The sequence below is a fragment of the Colletotrichum fioriniae genome (genome assembly GCF_027942845.1).
Source record: "Colletotrichum fioriniae strain IMI 355084 chromosome Unknown scaffold_1, whole genome shotgun sequence".
Taxonomy (NCBI): Eukaryota; Fungi; Ascomycota; class Sordariomycetes; order Glomerellales; family Glomerellaceae; genus Colletotrichum; species Colletotrichum fioriniae.
Window position 1 is genome coordinate 3,668,493 of NW_027076837.1, and position 15,465 is coordinate 3,683,957.

Below are 15,465 nucleotides of genomic sequence, written 5' to 3' on the forward strand. Positions count from 1 at the left end.
GATAAAACGCGTGGCCGCGAGAAGTCGAGTCCATATTCTTCGAGTCTCCTGTTGTGGGGATGCAGCGGCGCCAGCATTTCCCGCTGGGAAGTGTCCCAATGTTGTGAGTCGATGCCGGGTAGCGGTAAAGCGTATGCCCAACTTCTGTTATCGTTGAACGAAGAGACGTATGGACGGAAATCTGTTCCTTTATATCATGTCAGTCTCTCGTCTACGCGTTGTGAACTCTGTCAACACCACGGGGAAGTCAGTCACTTACCATCCACATGGATGCTGCAGGCATCCTTTGGTGGGCCTTGCCAAGTCTCCATCGAGGTTGACGGTCTGAAAAGGCAGTCTGGTGCGCCAAGATAGTTTGGATGGAACATGGTTGCCGCAATGCAAGGATGGAAGGGGTGAATAGCAGTGGGCCGTGTGTCCGGTGAATGCAGGGAGGGTTCGATCTGAGAAGGCATATCAAGCCCAAGGTTTCTTGCCTGAACTTATACCCAGAGGCGATCACCTACATTGTCGAAAACATAATTCAAAAGCAGTTGTTGCTCAATTGTCAGGCTAGCGTCGAATTGCTTGGTTGGCAGGCTCTTGTGGGTACTTCACCCTCCCACTAATCCATCCAATCGAATATTGCAGCGATTGAGGTCTATCCATCGTGATCAACATTCACGCTGCCAGTGGCACGATCTGTCAGGCAATGGTCCCCGTCTTCCGCGTCCGGAATGGGCGTCGGGGGGCTTTCCATAAACTTTGATGTCAGTCCCAGAATGAAAGTAATGGTGAGGGGGCCACTTCCTGGAGCATCAACACAAGCTTCAACATATCCGGCAAATAAGGCAAACTTTGCCATCAAGCTGAACCGAGCTGACATGGGGCCTTCACTTTACAGTTGGAACTAGCCTCGACCCCTGCATCTGTTCATGGTAGGGCATCGTCCGATAGCATATTGGATGGTCCAGTATGCTAGACAGGCGACATATCAGCGGGACAAATAAGAGGGATTTGTCCGATTCCCCGTTGTTGCATGCTTGACGCCGTGTTTTCTTCTCCTTAGCTTGTTGTCTACGGCACTTAAGGTAGCGTGCTTCCAGCGAGATGGTCGGGGGGTGGGGAGGGTGGTGTCAAGGCGGGTTGACAGATTGGGCTTTGGGGAATCACTTGCCGATGCTGAAATCCCATGTCGTTGGCTGTCACACAATTCCACAAGAAGTCTGAGCAAGCACTCGGTCCGGGGTGCCCTAGATAGAAATGGACAAAAAAGGTGTGGAAAGGACATGGACGCCACATCTAGGGGGTTGGTCAGAGCCTTAGAACCTAAGGGAAGATCGATCCCTTAGCTCTCAACTCGGAAAGAATGCATCCCGTAGCACGCAACGCCAGTGGCTCGTTTCTGCCGGCGTCTGAGAGGAGACTTCTTTCGAATTAATTAGCTAGCACGCAAGGAGGTGCTACGTAAGTACTCATTTGAATGTGAAGCCTTCCGGATGTCGGCGACCAGGGATCACACCATCCAAGCTGTATGCAAGTCATCGTCTTCTTTCCCCAACAAGATATTAAGCTAGGTTTCCCGTCTTTCAAAAGATCTTCAAGCAGGGCAAATGCGACATGAATACACCAGATTGACAAGATAAACGTTGCAGTCAGAAAAAGTCACAATGGCCTTTCTTTCTGCCGATAAGCCGAGGGGACAATGCAAAGGCACCATCTTAACGCACGTAGCTATCACGACCGCCATCGTGTTGACCGCCCTAATTTGAAAATTGTCAGGCTGAAAATGTGCCTGGAAGTCTAAATACATTTAGTGTAATTCGGAAACCTGGCACGATCGTCTTGAGAACCTGGGGTCTCGATCAACACTGAGATTCATGGACGATGGAGTTCTGCACCATTGAAATGTGTAGGAACGCCTCCAATCTTATCGTTGTCATCATTATGGGACCCCTCCGCGCCTCATCATACTGTCTCGATCCAAATGACGGCTACTTGACGTACCCTTGCCCCAATGAACACTAATGCAGATCGCAGTACGGGCGCTTCCGTGGCCGTATTATAAAGGCAATGCTCGTGTTACATCCAACCGCCAGGCACCTGAGTCTGTGGCATCTTGTCGACGATTGACCCTTGCTGACAAGTATGTACCTTGCTTGGTATGGCTAGTATGTCGCCCAAAGCGGCGGAGAGGTCTAGTTTCTTGCTGTGCTTTGCATGTATTGTAGATTTGAGGCTTTGGTAGTCTTTTACCGATGGCAGCAGGGCGAGACAGATCGCCCACCCAAGCCCCCTTGCGGACAATGTCCATGATTTCCCGGGCCTGTTGGCTGGCAGCCTGCCAGGGCTTCATCGAATTCACTACGGCCAAGGTTCGGGCTACTGAGGGCTGCGAAACAATCCTAATCTGATGGTGTCAATGCTCTAAGATCGGCGCTTAGGACTTAATTTCAGTGAGGATATTCCCGTGATTACATGTACGCTGGAATGCTAGAGCGAAGGAATGCCGGAGTGTGACATATCGGGATTCCACAGAGATCACAGCCTATCTCCGACGTCTCTACGAGACCAGGAGAACCAGAGGAATTTACATACATAGACCCGTCGTGAAGCCTGATCGCGCGGCGGGATCGATTAACAGACTGTGCGGGATCCATAGGCACGCGTAATTATTATCCAATCTAACTTGCTAAGGCTTCGGTGAGATTATCACCACGACGCCGGATTCTCGGTCTCGGTAATTTTGCAAAGAGCTCTATTTTAGTTGGCTCGTGGTCGCTGTAAGTAGGAAGACTTGATAACACCAAGCGTTCCAAGATTGTATCTCGCGCCCTCAGCATTCGAATCGTTCAATAAACCTATCCAGTTGGAAATAATCATGTCCAGCTATCAGAAGAAACTGATCTTTCGATTGCAAAGGACCTAATTTGTTCCTTGCTTTATAAATCATTAAACGAGAATGGGTCAATGAGAGGAGGTATGCAGTCGTATGCTTGTCTACCGAGCCTGGTCCATAGAGTGGTTCCCAAGTGTCATAAGATAGATATATGCGGCTAGGGTATCTGTTTTTTTTCTCCCCTATGGGTGGGGCAGTGCTTCTTTCTCGTGTCATCTCCATCGAATTATAGTCGTTCTCAGGTTCGGAGACATGCCGTCTCATCGCAAGGATTTCCCCGTCGCCGAGTATCATCGGGCAATACAGCCATCTAGCTTGGCGTTGGAACGCATTGTTAGCTTATGGGCAACACTCCAAGTATTTTCCCAAAGCGTTTGTGATCATAGGACACCCATATCGGGCCGTGGTCGTTTCCTCCGACCTCCAGTACTGTGCTCACTTGAAGCCCAAAGACACCTGAGGGCTTCCTCTTTACCTTAGATACTCCTGATCTTCCGGAAAGGAATTAAATCTGGTAACTTCTCTTTTTTGGACCCCGGTGTGTCTGCCCTATTTTGAGTCCTCTACAGTTTGGTTCCCGAACTTGGTAGGCTGGCAGTGAAGACAAATCCACCATACTTCAATCAGTTGTCATGTCCTCGACCGATGCCTTATTCAGTTTTAAGTCACAGGGGCTTCTATGACGCCAAAGGATTTCTACAAAGGTTTGGCATCAAATGTCTGGAAACATCATGCTGATTATGATGCAAAAAGCTCGCAATATAGGTTTGCCATATGCTGCCATGGACAGCATTACCTGATCTGCCTTTCATCCCTCACCGATATGATGAGTTTCCATCCGGCAACCGAAAACGCATCTCTAACAGAAACTTTAGCTTCCAAAGAAAACCCCAAATGAGAGTAGATACTTTGGAGAGTTAGTATAGAGGCGACAAGTCGGCCTTTGGAGCTCAAATCAAACGCGAAGGCGCGACACGGCAATGGCAAATTTGCCAAGACGGCGTACAACTTGACCACAGAGCGACTTTGAAGCAGGTCCGCAACAGTCCGAATGAGGCAATGGTTGTGTCCTCCTAGCGCGTTCGGTGACCAGGCAGCGGGGAAGGTTCCGCCGCTATTGCAGGCTTCATGTTCCCCTCTCGAGCCCGTCCAAAGAGACTGAACTACTTCTCCAAACGCTTTCAAGCCAAGTTTTGGTAAAAGACGAGCTCTCCTACTTATGCATCTGCTGTGAAACAGCTCAGCTGCGGATATCTTTGTGGTAATTACAGAAGATACACTCGTTGGCATGTCTGCTAGGTGCTGTTTCTTGTGCGCCCCAACAGGTCAGCCTTTCATGGCCTCAGTGGAAACCTTTTCTTTTCATCTTTCGCCGCATCCGGAGACAGGGATATGAAAAGGATGGTAGGTCAGCCGATATCACTGGGTTCTTTGAGTGCTCGGTGTGCAAACACGGTTTGCCGGCTGCTTTCCCCAGTGCCCACCTATTTCGCCCTAACATGTCATCGCCACCTCCATTGCGCTACTCATACAGCCCTGGGAGAAGCGACAACCCACTTTCCGAGACCCAGAAAGTCGCGTTCCAGACCACGCCTCTACCAACGTTCAGATTTCAGGCGTAGGGCCTTGTGCAACCTTCTGGATCTCTGACCCCTGGGACAATCTACCCGATTCCGACCGCCTGGAGACTGGGTCCGCGTTCCGTGGCCATATGTTCCTGACGCAGCCACGTGAGACCAAATCGAAGGGACCATTCATCGTGACTTTCTCCAAAGTCGGCGCTGTGACAGGTTCCATTGGCACGACTCTGTTTGCTACCACCAAGTAAGAACTCGAATGAATACTATGGGAGTAGGCGTATCAAGCATAGCGCGTTATCAAAATAAGTCGAATAACAATGTTACGTTGTAAGGTCACCGAAATGAAAATCGCCACCCTTCGACAGTCTTGCTCTGTTGATCATCTGAAGAGTCACTGGCATGTTGAGCGACAGAAGAGTTATCATTCAACACGAAGATTCTTTCTGGTTAGCCTCTAGCCCTTGACCCCTTGCAAGCTAGACCAAAAGTTCAGTCTGTTTCATAGCTTCCTTCAGGTGGGAAAGATTGTCGGATGAGGTCCCAGAGGCTGAGCCGACTCCCGGCAGGCAAAGCTACCATTGTGGCGTGGGCTTCCAGCAATCTCAAGCTAACGCAACGGCATGGTACACTACAGGTACATGTATTGACCTGCTTCGGGGACCTATCTTGATCAGAGCACGTCCAATTTCGTGCGATTCAGTTGAGGCAGAGTTGGGATGAGGGCTCCGCAAGCGCTCTTTTTTCATTAATGGAAGTTATGCATCATGCATCTAGACTAGTATGTGGATGCCCAGATTGTGACCTTCTAAGTTCATGACGCTTCATAACTAAGATACTTATCGGCTTCGGGTTAGGCGCAGGAGCGGTGGAAGGAAGCAATTCTATTCGTTGAGTTCACCAGGCGCTGCTTCGGTGAGCTGAGCGGCAGATTGATTTCGCCCGTTTTTGCGCATGAAACACAGAAAGAGCGCCATGCTGTGCGTAAGACATGATGGTTTGGTTAGCGGAGCAAAGGGAGCGAAAGAAACGCATCCCGTATCCGTGAGTGGACAAAACTGGGTGAGGGGAGGGAGGGGTGGCGAGTTAGAATTTGGATATGAGCAAGACGCGCACGAGTAGCACGGCCGGTGGGATATGTAGACAAGGCCTAGTGCGGACGCGGCCCGGAGTCGTGGTCACTAACGCCCGTAGGTCCGAGAGATCGGCGCAGGGGTTCAAAAGTTTTGTATTCCATTCCTTTTTCGGCGGAAATATCAGCTCAACGGTCTTCTTTCTTGCTCGTGTCTCAACTGTCAGCTGTCATATGACCACGGAACATGCATCATGAATAATGTTACACCATGAATTCCGCAAGGCGTCTACGGCATGGAACATTCAGAGACACTGCGTGCTCAGTTAATTGTTTCCCAGGAAAGAAAACGAAAGGTGAAACCACTAACATATTGTATTGTCTGCAGAGTCCTTCTGGAAAGTGCTGTGGCATGTTCCCAGTTCCCCCTTCATCCTCCCAACCAGAGTGACATGCCTGACCAGATTCGGCAAAAAATCATCCGTTAAGAGGCGGCTAGCTTAAAAGAAGAACAGCGCAAGGTCTCCGGCTCGTTCCATCCAATTAGAAGTCGGCATCAGAAGCTACCAACGCAAGTGCAATGCGAGACTGAACAGATCATTCCACCGTCATTCCTAGTATTAGACCCCTGTTTTCTAGAAGGCCGGACATTACAACCCAAGTCCAAGGGATGCCAGAACTACGCAACCAATGACCCCCATGACCACGAGCTCATCCCACTGAGCACCAAATGATCGAGACGCAGACGATGTAGTTACGGCAGGAGTCTTGCCAGAGCTCGAGGCGGTAGCTGCAGGCGAATTACCACTGGAGCCTCCGGGAGGGCTGACAGCAGGTGATTGACCTCCCGGGGCGTGACTGGCTGGAGGCTGGGCCGCGGGAGGACTGCCACCAGATTGAGTGGCAGCAGGCTGGCCAGCCGGACCGCTGGCTCCAGGGACCCGGCTGACGGTTTCCTGCGGAAGCTGAGTATTTGGCACCTCGTGGTGCTGCGTCGATGCAGGAGGAAATCCTTCCCCAGCTGTGATTGGAGGAATGGCGCAGTTTGAGTTCTCGCAGAGAGAGATTGTCTGCGGCGGTAGCAGGAGAGTGTTGGTGACCATGGAGAGTGTGACGGACACTCCGCACATCTCAAGGAATGGATCGACAACAGGGGGCGCAGCGAGCGCAACGGGAATGAGATGTAGAAAATGGTAAGACTTCATTTCGATAATTATGATCAATAATGCCTGAACAAAATGATGATGTTGTACAAATGGCTGATAAAATGGTCGACTGAACAGCTCTGGTTTACCGGACATGGGCATCTATATATCCTCATGGTTAACTGTGATTTTAGATAGATAATACTAGTAGTGCCATCATGTCTTTCCAGTAAACAGAACATGAATGTTTGACTTACGAGAGAAAACAGTGTGTCCAAAACTGAACCCGAGGAAACTAGCATCACTTCGTTAATGAGGAGGGGTTTCTTTCTTACTTTTTGCGCTTTTCTTGCTAGTGTGGATATTATGTGAGGCCATACTGCATGCAGACAGTGTTCAGGTGTCAAAACAGGCCAACGTGTAGAGTTTGCGACCTTCTCACTGGTAGTCTGTCCGCCTTGAGGAGTTGTCTTTGCTTCACTTTCCGAACTCCTCTATCGAATTTCTGGTTCTAGATAACAGCCTGGGCAATTCCACCCAAGAAAGAGCTACGTAAAGGATCGCGAGATCCACAGCAATGATTCTGCCTTACGAGTTTCGATGTTTGCAGGAGGTAAGCTCAACTGACTAGATCCTTGGCTAATCATCGCAATATGGGCCAAAAGAATCTAGGGCCGCTCAACTGAACTATCGACAAAGTTTGTCTGAACGTAAGCTCGAAGCAGCTGCCACTCAGAGCCAGATCTACGTCTCTTAGGTTTTAGTTGCAGAAATAGCTTCGCATTCAGCTCAGTAAGTAGATACGCAAGCAGAACCATTGGGCACTGAAGTCTAGGGATACTGGCTGATAACCTGAACAAGTCTATCTTTCGCAACAAGCTCACAGCAAACCGCATGCCACATACGAGGACTCTACGTCTACTTGGCAAGACTACCTGGGTCTCCTCACATGGATGCATTTGTTTAGCCAGATTTCGGTCTGCATCTAGCACAGATCTCTCGGGTTTTGTCCTTTTCCACGGCTGCATTCGCTCGCCATGATCGAAGCGCAACTGAACTTTCAGTCCTCACAGACGCAATGGGCCATAGTCTGTTATCTCGTCAAGATAAATCGATATCTAGGACTTGCTCGAAGAAAGCTCTGTATGAAAACGGTACGAGATCGAGTGGAACGAATACGTGCTACCGTCTCGGCTTCCCGGGATACCTCTCTCCGCGGTGCTCGCCACGATGATGCTACCTATTTGCAGTTCAACCGTCAGGGGTTGACCTGTTTCCGGATCGAATCCGGGTCCCATTGAGGTTAGAAACGGAGACCACCGACTTTTACTCAGCTCGGGCAAGAAAGTTGACGAAGAGCTGTTTGCTCCTAGTCGTGTTCTGACAAAGAATCTTACGCCTTTCAGCATCTTGAAGTTGAAGGAAAATGTATTATAAGATCCTCTGATTTCTCGAGCAATGGTACACTGATTAACTAACAAGCATCTCACCAACTCTCTTTTCCAAAGTTTCTTCAAAGATCTACATCTGTACCCAGCCATCGTCACATGCATCGAGCGTCTCATACCAGGTGTCAATCAACATGAAACGAATTTCTGCCCTTGCCACTGCCATGAGCTTCGTGGCTCTTCTCCCATGGCCGGGCTTAGCAAGTGCGGACTGTCCAACCACTGGCCCTGGTGCGAGTCCTACGACCATTCAGCCCATGGAAATTGTTCATTGCATCCCGCTGCATCTCAGCACTTCAATTTCTCTGAACACTACATTCACTGTTATGGGCACTACGGTCAAAGTCACCAACGCTCCTACCTTGGTAACTTCTGACTTCTTGGCTACGACTACCGTCACCTATCTCTCTCCTGTGTAAGTACCCAACTTTGCACCAATTCAGACGTGTCTGACAAGTCATCTAATTCTTCTAGCAATTCTCAATCGTCCTACGCAGGTCCTTGCGTGACGGTCACGGCAGCACTGCCCCCCGGATCAAAGCCTTCTACTATTGTCATTCCCCCGCAAAGTGGACAGGCTACAGGAACCAAGTACATCTGCTCGCCGCTTGAGTCGAATATGCCATGGTTACCGGGCTCAGGTAACCCAACCGCCGGCGGCAAGTCTCCATTCACAGGAAGCCTGACGACGGTCACCGCTCCCTATGCGGGCTCGGCTGTGACAACGTTGACGATCCCCCCTGCTGGAAGTGACCAGACAGGCACTGAGCTCGTCCTCAAGCCCACGCCCAATAACGGAGATGCCCCTTTCAATGGTCCCTGTACGACGATAACAGTTCCTGGAGCCGGTACAGCATTGACAACTTTGACCGTGCCTCCATCGGGAACTGATCGAACTGGCACTCAGATTATTTGTCTTCCCTCCGCTACAGGAGGTTTGATAACCAGCACGTCGACTGGCACCCAGCCTGGTCAGACAGGACTACTCGGTCTTCCTCCCGGAAAGCCCGGCGATCCGACTACCATCGTCACGATTGTTCCCCCTGGTGGGCCGGTAACGTCTACGTCAACAGGAACTCAACCTGGCCAGACAGGCCTGATTACTCTTACTCCTGGAAAGCCCGGCGACCCAGTTACCATTGTCACAATTGTTCCACCTCCGTCAGGAGGATTGGTTACTTCTACCTCGACCGGAACCCAGCCAGGTCAGACTGGGCTGTTGACTCTTACGCCCGGCAAGCCTGGAGATCCAACAACGGTTGTTACCATTGTTCCTCCTCCCTCCGGTAGTCCAGTAACTTCCACTTCGACTGGTACTCGCCCAGGTCAAACCGGATTACTGACTCTCACGCCCGGCAAGCCTGGAGATCCGATCACAATCGTTACTATCGTACCTCCTCCTACAGGAGGATTAGTAACATCTACGTCGACTGGTACTCGCCCAGGTCAAACCGGATTATTGACTCTCACGCCCGGCAAGCCTGGAGATCCCACAACGGTCGTTACCATTGTGCCGCCTCCTAGCGGCGGGCTGGTCACCTTGACTTCAACCGGCACTCAGCCAGGCCAAACTGGGCTTTTTACACTGCCGCCCGGCCGCCCTGGCGACCCAACAACAGTCATTACCATCGTGCCGCCTCCTACCGGTGGACTAGTCACGATTACTTCAACAGGAACCCAACCTGGACAAACTGGGCTTCTTACTCAGACGCCTGGTCGTCCTGGCGACCCGACGACAGTCATCACGATTGTTCCCCCTCCTACCGGTGGACTGGTCACGATTACTTCAACAGGAACCCAACCTGGACAAACTGGGCTTCTTACTCAGACGCCTGGTCGTCCTGGCGACCCGACGACAGTCATCACGATTGTTCCCCCTCCTACCGGTGGACTGGTCACGATTACTTCAACAGGAACCCAACCTGGTCAAACTGGTCTTCTCACTCAGACGCCTGGTCGTCCTGGTGATCCGACGACGATTGTGACCATCGTTCCCCCTCCCACTGGCGGAGTAACGACTGTCACATCTACTGGCACTCAGACTGGACTGACGACTCTAACACCCGGTCGACCCGGCGATCCAGCTACTGTCGTTACTTTTGTCCCAAGTCCCACTGGCGGCATCGTCACGGTCACTTCTACAGGGTCGACCACTGGACTCATTACTCAGACACCCGGACGACCCGGTGATCCAACTACAGTCGTGACCCTTGTGACGCCTCCCGCCGGTGGATTGACCACTATCACTTCCACAGGCTCGACAACTGGGTTAACCACTCTGACTCCTGGGAGGCCTGGAGATCCTACCACCATTCTGACCTTCGCTACGCCTCCCCCTGGTAGCATCGTTACAATCACATCCACTGGTTCAACAACTGGCTTAGTTACCCAGACTCCCGGAAGACCCGGTGATCCAACTACCGTCGTGACCCTTGTGACGCCTCCCGCCGGTGGATTGACCACTATCACTTCCACAGGCTCGACAACTGGGTTGATCACTCTGACGCCCGGACGGCCTGGAGATCCGACGACGGTCGTGACTATTGTTCCTTCTCCTCTAGGCAGTGTTATCACGGTTACTTCCACAAGATCAACCACTGGCCTCATTACTCAGACACCCGGGCGCCCTGGTGACCCTACTACTATTGTAACTTTCGTTACGCCTCCTGCTGGGGGACTGACTACAGTTACCTCGACGGGATCGCAGACTGGTCTCACGACCCTGACGCCTGGAAGACCCGGAGATCCCACTACTGTAGTGACTATTGCGACTGGTCCTCCTCCTGTGACAGTCACCTCGACAGGCTCGACTACTGGTTTGACTACCCTCACACCCGGAAGGCCTGGAGACCCTACTACTGTCGTCACTTTCGTCACTGGTCCTCCTTACGTCACGGTCACTTCAACGGGCTCAACGACTGGTCTAACCACTTTGACTCCTGGAAGGCCTGGAGATCCGACTACGGTAGTAACAATCGCGACCGGCCCCCCTTTCGTGACGATCACGTCAACAGGCTCTTCAACTGGTTTGACTACCCTTACACCTGGAAGACCTGGAGACCCGACCACTATTGTCACAATCGCGACTGGCCCTCCTCCCGTTACATTAACCTCTACTGGCACAACTACAGGCCTCACCACGGTCCCAGGAGGTCCCGGAGGCCCGGCTACAGTCATCACGTTTGTTCTTCGTCAGGGGTTCTTGGTTACACTCACCTCTACCGCAACCACAACTGGACTCACGACGATTATCCCAACCGATCCAGTTGGCGGCACTACCAGCGTAATCACATTCGTCACCCCGCCAGCTCCGGTGACTCTCACGTCCACGGGCAGTACAACGGGGCTCACCACGATTCCTCCTGGTCCTAGCGAAGGTCCTTCAACTGTCATCACATTTGCGACATCTACAGCAAGCCCTATTCCTCCGGTGACCGTTACATCGACGGGGTCGACCACTGGCTTGACCACTGTTCCACCCGGACCCAGTGGTGGTCCCTCGACTGTTATTACTTTTGTGACCCCTCCGGCGAGTCCTCTTTCTCCCGTAACCGTCACATCAACGGCATCGACCACCGGTTTAACTACCCTCCCGCCCGGTCCCAGCGGTGGACCTTCGACCGTCGTTACTTTTGTAACCCCCTCGGCGAGTCCTCTTCCTCCTGTGACGGTTACATCAACAGCCTCAACCACTGGCTTGACAACTCTTTCACCCGGACCCAGTGGTGGTCCCTCGACGGTTGTTACCTTTGTGACCCCTCCAGCGACTCCTCTCTCTCCCGTGACCGTTACATCGACGGGGTCGACCACGGGCTTGACAACTCTACCTCCTGGACCAAGCGGTGGCCCGTCCACTGTGGTCACATTCGTCCCGCGTATTACTGGCTTCTTGGTAACTCTCACATCTACAGCCAGCCAGACAGGACTCACCACCATTGTCCCAACGGACCCGGCCGGCACTACGAGTATTATCACATTCGTTACGCCCAGCGCTCCCCTTACGCCAGTCACAGTCACATCAACGGCATCCACCACTGGCTTAACCACTCTTGCCCCTGGTCCCAGTGGCGGCCCTTCAACTGTCCTGACTTTTGTCACTTCCTCCACTCCTCTTGCGCCAGTTACTGTCACGTCAACGGCGTCAACCACCGGCCTGACAACCATTCCTCCCGGCCCTAGTGGTGGCCCTTCAACCGTCGTCACTTTTGTACAGCTTCCTACTGGCTTCATCACAACTGTGGTCTCTACCGGAACCCAGACCGGTGTGACAACTCTGCCTCAAACCAACCCAACCGGCACGACTACGGTTATCTCGTTCGTACCCCCGATTACAGGTGCGATCACAACTGTGGTCTCTACCGGAACCCAGACGGGCGTCACGACGCTTCCCCAGACCGACCCAGCTGGCACGACTACCGTCATCTCCTTCGTCACACCCTCTGCACCCCTTACGCCAGTCACCGTGACTTCAACCGGCAGTGCCACAGGCCTTACAACAGTTCCGCCGGGCCCAAGCGGTGGTCCCTCTACTGTGATTACTTTCGTAACGCCTACGAGCACAAGCACGAGCACAACTTCGGCAACGCCCACAGCAACCTGTAGTCCTGGGTTGAATTGGGCCTATTACGACTTTGCTCAGTCGCCGAGCAATACCTCTAGTTCCCCAGGACAGATACCTTTCCATGTTGTGTCGTCAGGAGATGCCTGGGCTTTCACGTACAACGATGTCCGAACGGTTCTCTCAGGTCAAACTCCTCAGAATACAGGAGTAACAAGACTTGTCGGTGTCCCGAACGGTGGCGACTGCACTGAGGCAACCGACCCCACACCGGTTGTGTATGGTACGACTGTGAATGGCGACTCGAGATACTGGTACATCCAACAGGCTGGTTATTTCCATCCGAGCCAGTCGGGCACCTACACGTTTGCATTCAGCACCGCAGATGAGGGTGGCTATGTTTGGGTGGGAGACAAAGCGGTTTCTACTTTTACGAACAGCAATGCCGACCTCATCCGGTACACGCAGCAATCCACCACTCCGACATTCTCGTTCACAGCCGTTGCCGGTGCATATTATCCCATCAGATTCCTCTACGTCAATGCACAGGGCTGTTACGGCAATGGGTTGACCATCACCAACCCCAGTGGGCAGGTTATTGTCTCGCGGACGGACCAGATCGCCAGTAACGAATTGGTCCCTGGAAGCTGTGGTGATGCCCCTGGCACCTTTCCCATTACACCTCCCTCGATGACAAGCCCTTCAAGCACGACATCGAGCCCGTCGACTACGCCCGCGCCCACCTCAACGGATTCCTCTAGTACTTCTAGCTCTTCCACTTCGACTTCGTCCACGACGTCATGCGTGGTTTCCTTGACGAGAACGGTCTCCGCAGGTGCTCCTGCAGGCGCGACGGCTACAGTGGCCGTTCCGTCCTGTGCCACAGTTATGCAATTCTCGGTTCTTGGAGGTGGCGGCGGTGGCAGTGCTGGCAAAGGTGCATTGATCTCTGGCTCCATACCAGTCACCCCAGGCCAATCTGCGTTCTTGGTCGCCGGCGGCGCAGGTACGAGAGTCGGTGCTGTTGGTGGTGCCGGTCAAAGTCAGTACGGCAACGGCGGATCTGCTTCCAACAATGGCGGTGGAGGCGGTGGCGCTTCAGCTCTCTATCTTGGTCAAGACTTGCTTGTAGTTGCTGGAGGAGGCGGAGGTGGTACCATTCCCGTTACCAACAACAATGCCTCGCCTTACACACTGAATTATAATGGTACCGGATCAGGTGATGCGGGTTCCAAGGGTAGGTCATACAGCATTACTCTAGCGAGTACTGGCGCCGTAACATCTACCTCTAATGGAGGAGGCCCGGGTACTCAGATCTCTCCTGGGGCTGGCGGTGTGTGGACGGGCTCAGGAACATTCGCCAACGGAAACGCTGGAAGTGGCTCTGTAGGTGCGAACGGTATTGCTGGGGCAGGCGCCTTTACTGATGGTTCTGGCGCCGGTGGCGGAGGCTATCGCGGCGGGGGCAGCGGAGCCACTGGCTACTACCAAGTAGATGCAACAATCCAGCGTATGCCGGCTGAAGGTGGTGGCGGCTCCAGCTTCGTGGACGCTTCGGTTGTGAACCCGACACAGGGCCTCGGCGCTTCCTCTACTCCTGGCAGGATTGTAGTTACTTTTGCATAGGTACTTACCTAACGAGACGTGTCCAGGTCAATGCCTAAGATAGATTACTATAACATGTCTCTTTTCACTTATTATTCGCTTGTCCGCATGAAATAGTCAGATTTTACGATGCTTGAAACTGTCTTGTTTGGAATTGTGTTTCATTTTCCGGGCAGTACTGTTTGACAATTCCGTGAGCAGCTCACTTCTTGAATCAGAACTCGCTGCCACTCAGTCGCGCCATGATGATTTGATTTATCGCTCACAGCTCTAATCATGGACAATTCACAACATGACCAACCAACGTCGGTTTTGCTTGCGAAAGTCATTCCATGCATGCTCGGATATTTCAGTCGTCCAATATCAAATCGTGCTGCGTAGTAACAGCCTGTCAAATCATTTAGTGTTGTATTTGATGTTTAGACCTCCGGACTCAAATAAGACTTTCTGAGGTGTTTTGTCTGGCTTCAGCCAATCTTCAAACGGCAGAGCAGATCCCAATCAGCAATACGAGAGGGCCGGAGGTGGCAATGTTTTCGTCTTATATCTGACATCAGACCTTCGGGAGTGATAGCACAGCTTTCAGTCCGCCTGACATACGATATACGTTAAACTACAACGGACTCGGTTGAGGAAACGCCACTTCATAAAGATTATCTAAATACATCACCTTAGCCTGTAATAAGGTAGCAATACCCAAATGAAACAGCGGAGAACCGTATTATATCATTACACCCGGCGCCGGCGGCGTATGGACTGGCCTAAAAACAACCTCCGCGAACGGTAGCGCGGGAAGTAGAAGTACCGGCCTAATATATGGTAAGTACCCTTCAGGTGCAATGATATTCCAACCTTCATTTCTTATGGTTGCTTAATGTCAGTTATTAGGGGAGAAAGTTGTATGGGTAAAGACTTGAGTAAAGCTGTTTCCATGACATTGTGCCTGGGTGAGCCTTTTCTTAGCATCCATGTCCTCAGAAGTGCTAGTCACTTCAGGCTATGTTGGACACAGCACTTTTTAAGGTCGTCAAAACCACATAGAATATTTAGTGTGAAAAAAGGAGATAGCATTACTCAGTGTTTAACAATAAATAACTCGAGGGAGAAGCTGGACCTGAATCCTGAGTCTGTGGTAATACAATGAATGATCAGCACGGGTTACACCTGGGAATTCAAATACAC

At 51.9% G+C, this 15,465-nt stretch overlaps 1 protein-coding gene across 1 annotated transcript; it reads left to right on the forward strand.

The window, feature by feature from the left end:
- Window positions 1-8,739: 8,739 nt before the first annotated feature.
- N0V96_000930 (uncharacterized protein) lies at window positions 8,740-14,304 on the forward strand (the record flags this gene model as incomplete). Its single annotated transcript, XM_053198112.2, has 1 exon — window positions 8,740-14,304. The coding sequence occupies one exon, from the start codon at window positions 8,740-8,742 to the stop codon at window positions 14,302-14,304; it is 5,565 nt and encodes a 1,854-aa protein (XP_053044450.2).
- Between the last annotated feature and the right edge of the window lie 1,161 nt (window positions 14,305-15,465).